The sequence below is a fragment of the Myotis davidii genome, unplaced genomic scaffold, assembly GCF_000327345.1.
Source record: "Myotis davidii unplaced genomic scaffold, ASM32734v1 scaffold710, whole genome shotgun sequence".
In the NCBI taxonomy this organism is placed as follows: Eukaryota; Metazoa; Chordata; class Mammalia; order Chiroptera; family Vespertilionidae; genus Myotis; species Myotis davidii.
This window is the reverse complement of record NW_006284328.1, coordinates 864431-872217: the sequence shown is the minus strand read 5'-3', so window position 1 is coordinate 872217 and position 7787 is coordinate 864431. Positions and strand designations below refer to the sequence as shown.

The 7787-nt window shown below is 36.6% G+C and overlaps 1 protein-coding gene across 1 annotated transcript in view; it reads right to left on the bottom strand.

The window, feature by feature from the left end:
* Positions 1-319: 319 nt before the first annotated feature.
* FAM72A (family with sequence similarity 72 member A) overlaps positions 320-7787 on the bottom strand; it is an 11684-nt gene continuing 4216 nt past the window's right edge. Inside the window, exons 3-4 of the mRNA XM_006754393.2 lie at positions 5887-6011; positions 320-1511 (exon numbers count right to left, since the gene is read on the bottom strand). Coding sequence (XP_006754456.1) covers positions 1417-1511; positions 5887-6011 — 220 coding nt within the window. The 3' untranslated portion in view covers positions 320-1416. The remainder of the gene's footprint in view (positions 1512-5886; positions 6012-7787) is intronic.

The following is a 7787-nucleotide window of genomic DNA, read 5'->3' as shown; positions in this document are numbered from 1 at the left end:
TTGCTCAGGGGCGACAGTATGAAAATGAAGAGCAGATCTGCCTGAGTTTGAATCTGGCCATTCCTCTGACCAGGTTAAGTGGCCTTGGACGAACTACCTCACCTCTCCAGGCCTCACCTGCCTTATCAGTAACGAAGGAGAAACAATGGCACCTACCTCCTATGGAATAAGAGGAATAAGTGGGTTAAATGTGTAAAGCGTTTACAACAGTGTCTGGCACACAGTAAGCACTCAAAACATGTTAGCGACTATATTCGATACTTTAATATTTTTAGGTAAGAAAAGTAGGTACAATAAAAAATTAAAGGAAGGCTGATCATTTTCAGGACAATAGTTTATTTACAAAACCGCAACTCAGTCTGTTTTGGTATCATTATTGACAAAATACCTACAATTGAGATACTAGTTGAGGCTATACATTGATTTTAGCTATACATAAGACCAGAATCCAACACTATCCCCGTTTCCTACTTCTGTGTGGCTCCGAATGTAGCTTTCAAAAGAACAAACTCTCTTTATAATGCACAAGGGCTTAAACAAACCACTTCTTTAGATTTTGTTTTTGTTTTTCTATTTAAGGGTTGGGACTGAGATTACTCATATTTAAAATTTGCTACTTATAGAGAAAGCTCTAGAGAATGAGGTAATTTAAAGACAGAGGTTTGGTTTATCTGGCTTTCATAATACAATATCCATATGACTTTAGAAGAAGGCAAATAAATAATATTGGTACACAGTATATATATTGATAATTTTCTGACAAATTTATTTATCTAACATCATGCTGAGGAATCAAGAGGATTTCTCCATACATTTAAAAATGTGTTATATTTGTTGATTCACAAAGTCTTGTTCCACATTAAAGTAGTTGTCACCAAAATAACATATGATAACTAGTACCCATGGAAACCTATCAGCTTGTTTTTTTAAAATTCTCTGTTAAGGTTTATTTCCAAGTTGAGCATCACATATGTATACATGGTTATATGTGTGGATTTATGCATGGATATATGCACAGTTGATATATGTGTGGGTACTAATGCTCCTTATTCAGGAATGTAAAATAATATACCTGGCATCTAGTTGTAAGAAAAACTTCCCCAGATTGGGAGGTAGCTGAATGGCACATGAAAAAAGTCTCTTATGTGAAGTTAAGAATACACCTATACTGGGCTGATGAATGGAGAGAGGAAGAAAAAGAAGTAGAAGTAGAAGAAAAGAACTACATTGGCTCAAATTAAACAGGTAATTAATTTAAGACAGCAAATAAATAAATCAACAAATGCCCCATTTTGGTTTTCTAAAAAAATAAATCACTGGAAAATCCTTACTAACAATTTGAAGTTGATCCATTAATATACATTTTAAATAGTAAAAAGTCCAAATATTATATCTATCATAAGTCTATTCTCCTATTCATCTAATACACTCCTCTGCTGAGATATCTAACATGTCTTCATCTGCACTTTCTTCTATCTCTGGCAAGTTGCCCCAAAGTAGGAAGTTAACACCTGAAAAGAAAAGGTTACAAAGTTATTTGGTGCTCATTACTGTTATAACTCAGAACATGATATATGAAACCTTTATGTTAATGTTGTTATATTAAACCATAGTGTTAGCAGTAAAGAGAAAAAGCATTGAAAGAATGTACCACAAATAAAATTATCTAATATAATTCATCTAGGACATACATATTCTTCAACCGTTTTAAGCAAGGGCTTGAATTCTAAAATCTTAGGACTCAAAAGGGTCTTACGAATCCATTTACTCAAAGCTTGCCTCCAGCTACATTATGCCATAATAACTCTACAGTGATACTTTTCAAATCTATTTGAATGAATGGAGATCTCACAAGATCCTTTTAGATTAAGTATTTCTTTGGAGGGAAAAGACTTGAATAAGTCACTCATCTCTTCAACAAGCATGGAAATAGCTGGTGCCTTTTTTTCTGATTAAAAAAAGCAAGGTTTTGGAGCCAGTTACAATATGAACAATAATTCCTGATATTCGTGGATTTTAGTCTAGAGGTTGTCAAGGTAGAATTGTCAACGTTAGAACTAGATGGTAGCTGTCACTACAATAAATAAAATTACCTAAAGCCTCTCATCGTGAAAGGTCAATCAGCTTTCATATTGAAGAATCCAGCATTTGTATATAAGACCACATGTATGGTAGAGGATAATGAGATGGTTTATTCTGGGCATGTACTATATTATACCTTGAAAGCACTAAATTGGAAAAAAATTGACCTTTAGAAGAGCCAATGAAGTCTTACAAGAAAGTAAATCTCAAGCTGTCCAGTTGGCAGTGTGGGCACAAGCAACTCAGCAAGTCTGGATACCCACTCCACACATACCAAGATTGTGGCCATTTGGTGGAATGGAATGAGCCAGGATTTGGAGATTTGGTTTGAACTCAGTTTCCACCCCTTATCAGTGCACCATGGATGTTTTTACTACTTTTACTACAAATTCATGCAACCAGACTATATATATTGTTGTTTTGTGTATTTAAAATTTTACAATATGGTATTATATGTATCTTTTCTAATTTTACTTTTTCTTTCAATTCTCACCTGAGGATATGTTTATTGATTTTAGAAAGAGAGGAAGGGGGGAAGAAAGAGAGAAACATTGATCGGTTGTCTCCCGTGCATGCCCTGACCAGGAATCCAACCCCAAACTTAGGTATGTACCCTGATGGGGAATTAGGTATGCACCTTTTTTGGTGTGTGGGACGATGCTCCAGCCAACTGAGCCACCCAGCCAGGGCTCTAATTAGACATTATGTTTTCACTAGACATTATGTTTTTGAGATTACGTATACCCCTATGTGCAGATTTAGCTCATTTTCTTTTATTTCTGTAGAGTATTCCATTTTGTGAATTAAAAAAATTATATATATATTGCAAATATGACCCATCGCCCATCCTTTCCTCTAACTGTCCATTTTGCACAGTTGCCTGAGGAGATGTGTACAAGCATGTATTGTACATGTATTGTGTACAAGCATGTATTGTTAAAACAACAGAAACAATCAACTATCTATCTTAGTTGAGATACTGGAATATAAAAAAGCAAGGAATTAGCATCTGTTTGATGTATACAGATGCCTATCATATTGTTTTCTGTAATTTTTTGTCTGTTTGAATTGTTTATAATATAAAACACCTTTTTCCCAAGAATGAATGGTTTTGCTTCTGGTCAGATGGCATTGAGAGCTGACAGGATAGTACGGAATCACTAGGCCAAATCTAATGGCCAGTTAGAACCCATAAAGGTCAATGGAGAGTTGAAGTGAATTTGCCTTTGGAGGCATTTACCCACCCCAGCGAAGGTGAACTGAGGTTTCCCAAGCTTCCTCAGGAATTTCTTAGGAAATCAGGTCTACCTGTGTAGGCCAGCCTAGAACATAGACTTCTTGGGGCCCTTTCAGTCTAAACATTCTAGAATCTTATAAAGCTTGTGTATGTACTCCTTTGATGCTGCTGACTCAGGTGTTTCAAGGAGAGTCCCAACAGCCATGAGGAACCCTGCTGTATGCCAAGCATCTAGAAAATCCTGCTTTAAATCACAGTATTAGGGTTACAAGGGAGAAGTCTAATATTCTTGGAGTCGATACACAGAGACACGAGGAACTCAGCACAATTGGTTCAAAGAAGAAAAAATAAACTCAGTGATTGGATCTGTCAGAAGCAGCACCTTCCTTCCTCTGTTAAGAAGGGAGGAAGGAAACCCCGTGATACATGTGTTTCTCATGGATTAGATTCAATGCAAATGCAAGAATGCCGGGCTTTTATCTTTGAAAAATTGACCAATATTAAGAAGTAAATCAAAATTGAAAAATCTCCACCCTGTGTTTTAAATTCCATGAAGCAGAAAAAATAATATCAAAGCAGAAACTTCCTTTAATGTGTCCCACGAGTAACACAAATATAAAACTGGAAACCTAAATTAGAAGCCTGTATCTCACCTAGGGGAGTTCAGATAAGTCCTTGCTCAAAAACGGCCCTCTTAACATGCCAGAGTCTTAAATTAAGACCCCCACATGGTTGAGAGCTACAATTAAATGCCAGGTGATAAAAAAAAAAAATCGGAGTCTCTAAAAACCCAACCATAACTGGAGGGTTTAAAGATCCTGACGACCTAGCTAGCTTTTACAATTTGTGATCTTGTTTTTAGTCTGTGAAGGGAAATCATACTTTTAAAAAAGGAATATATTTTAAGTTCTGAAGAAGACTAAAATATACATTAAAAAACCCAAGTGTTAGTGCCAATTTGGATTGTCAAATTCTTTAAACTTGTTCCCACTAAAAATGTCCCACTAAATGTCAACTTGGTCTGTTGTATAAATAGGTATTAGACATTGAAAACATGTCCTATAACAAAACTTGAATGGCTCTAGACAATATAAAATGTATTATGTAAATATCTTTTAAGAATTGGTTGCAGTATTTTCCTACTAAATAATTAGTATGACATATTGATATTAAATATTTTCTTTGACTAAAATTCCATCATAATTTATTAATATAGATGTCAAAATGTCCATTTTCATCTTAAAGCAACAGCACCAAATACAGGTTATCTAGTCATCTTCCCTCCCAACTCCCCAGACGATGATCCCTCCCTTCTTACACACACACACCCACACACACACACACACACACACACTCACACACTTGACTATCAAATATACAATATTGTTCTCTCTCTCTCTCTTCCTCTCTCTAATCTTGTCCTTGGATGAAGATTAAAAAACAAAAGTTAATTTAAAAAGACCAAGAGCCCTAGCTGGTTTGGCTCAGTGGATAGAGCATCAGCCTGAGGACTGAAGAGTCCTGGGTTCAATTCTGGTCAAGGGCACATGCCTGGGTTGTGGGCTCAATCCCCAGTTGTGGACTTGCAAGAGGCAATACCATAGCTATTGTAAAGATGAATGAGTTAATATTTTAATCATAGGATCTTTGCAATAGTAGGTTCCAGATTTATTGTCTAGTGATTTTTCTTTTTTCAACACACACACACACACACACACACACACACACACGCACGCACACACGTACTTCGATGTATGTAACATGTCTCTGTCTCCTTCTCATTCTTTAGGATTCAACTCTCCTTAGCCTCTCATGAGAAGTCTTCCCTACCATGCTATGAAAAATAACTCACATCGATGAGATTATGCATACTTGATAATATGTATCAATACAAGAATTTAAAGCAATTAAAATGTTAATTTAAGTCTGGCTGTGGTGGCTCAGTTGGTTGAGAATTGTCCTGTGCACCCAAAAGTTGCCAGTTTGATTCCAGATCAGGGCACCTCCAAAAGGCAACCAATTGTTTCCCTCTCACATCAATGATTCTCTCATGCTCGCTTGCTCTCCCTTCCTCTCTCTAATCTTGTCCTCAGATGAGGATTTTAAAAAAAAGTTAATTTAAAAAGGACAAGAGCCCTAGCTGGTTTGCTTCAGTGGATAGAGCGTTGGCCTGAGGACTGAAGAGTCCTGGGTTCAATTCTGGTCAAGGGCACATGCCCGGGTTGTGGGCTCAATCCCTAGTCATGGGCTTGCAAGAAGCAGCCGATCAATGATTCTTTCTCATCATTGATATTTCTATCTCTTTTGCTCTCTGAAAAAAAAAGGGGGGGGGCGGGCAAGAAATCCTGCTAAGTTTGAGGCTCTTAAATAAAATGATGAAAATAGAAATGGCGATGAATTTTGGCTACTAGTATCCATAAGTGTTTGGGATAATATGATTGACGTTTCAGTCTAGTAGATCCAATCCGGGTAAAGTCTCAGAGGGAGTCCTGAAATGATCTACTGGAGTTTCACTCAGATGTTGATAGACAAATGTTATAGGAATGTTCCAGTCAATTGTTTCTTACCTGTAGAGTCTAGTCTGTTAATACCATAAACTGCCTGGCTGTGAAACATCCAGAAGTGCCCGTTGTTACAGGAGAGAAGGCAGGAGCAACATGGAACAATCACATGATAACCCACAATGTTCCCACTAAAAAAGAAAGTAAATATTGTTAGAGGCTGTGTAACATCTGACCATGTAAGCATTTTTAATGTAAATAGATGACATAAAGACCTCACTTCCTCCTAACATCCTCCATTGCTGGAATCTTTGGGATGTGATTTATTCTAATAATGATTACAGTGCTACTGTCAAGTGGCAAAATAGACTTTAAGTGCAATAATAGTAACATTTTCTCCATTTCTTTGCTAGTATTATTTTATGCATTTTCCCTTGAGAAGCTAGCTTCCAGATGACATAAGGTTGTGATTTGCTCTGTAAAGAACTCCAAATTGATGTGCTGTGCACACAAAATATATTAAATAAACTCAGATCTGTGGGTAAAAGGTTTTTGCTATCCTCAGGACAGTGGCAAGTTGGGTTCTTACATGTTCTAGCTCCGTGCCAGGACCTAAAAACTGCTTCAACAGATGGAGGAGTAGGAAGACAGCATGAGCCCCTGTAAACCAAACACAAGCTGGCTGCTCTAATTTTAGTCTCCGTGTTTTTGAGGGAATTCAGAAGTAAAGCAAATCTATAGCCTCTAGAGAAAGTTGCAAAAGTTTTCACTGTCTTCATGATTATGCATCTGATTATAAGTACCTTACTCTTCTACGGGGTTTGGTGTTTGTTTTTTCCTATCTGGTTACTATTAAATAGATTGAATATACAGGGAATGTTTTACTAGGCACTTAAAAAAATGACAACATGAACTGCTTACACCTTAAGGTGTAAAAAGTCTTACTATAGCTTATTCTCATCCAGTGAGATATGAGAGTGAGTTATTTTTGTGAGGGCTTATTAAAAAATAGTATATTAGAGGTACCAGCCCACCTAAAATATATCTTCTAATCATAATCTGATTGAAAGGCAAACGAATGAAAACAAAAGTTGTTCTTGGACTAGGACTGGCTGTTATTTGTAAGACTCTTCTTGTGGCTTTCAGTACTGCCCTTATTCATTCATTCCACTAATGTTATTGAGCTTGTATTCTGTGTTAGGTGTTAGGAATACAGGGTGGACAAGGTTTTTGTTCTTATGGAGCTAATGTTCGAGTAGGGACATCCCAGATCATTTTGCTCCCTTCTTAGAACCCCTTCAGTGGCTTCCCATTGGCCAAAAAGAAAAACAAATAAACTCCTTCATACCAAGGTCTAGATCTGCACTATCCAAATATGGCTACTAAGCACTTAGAATGTGGCTAGCCTGAGGTGAAATGTGCTGGGAGTATAAAACAGACACCAGATTTGAAAGAATAAGAATAAAAAATAGAATGTAAAACATTTCATTCATAACGTTTTTATATTGGTTACATATTGAAATGATAGTGTTTTGCATATATTGAGTTAAATAAAATACATGATTAAAATTAATGTCACCTGTTTCTTTTTTACTTTAAAAAAATGTGGTTACTGGAAAATTTTAAATTCCATATGCAACTTGCGTATTTCTAGTGGACAGCGCTGCCCTAGATTATCTGTGTTTTGACTACGTCTCTAATGTACTCATACTACTCTCCCCAGATGCTCACAAAGTCTCGGCCACACTTGCCATTATCCTTTTATTCCCGGAACGTCTAAAGCATCTTCTTACCTTGGGTCCTTTGCACTTGCTATTCCCTCTGCCTAGAACATTCTTTCTCTGTCTCCTTCTCATTCTTTAGGATTCAACTCTCCTTAGGCTCTCATGAGAAGTCTTTTAGAGTTTTAAGTTTATTCAAGATCAAATAGGGAGTAGGGGTAGGACCAGGACTCAAACCTAATTTTT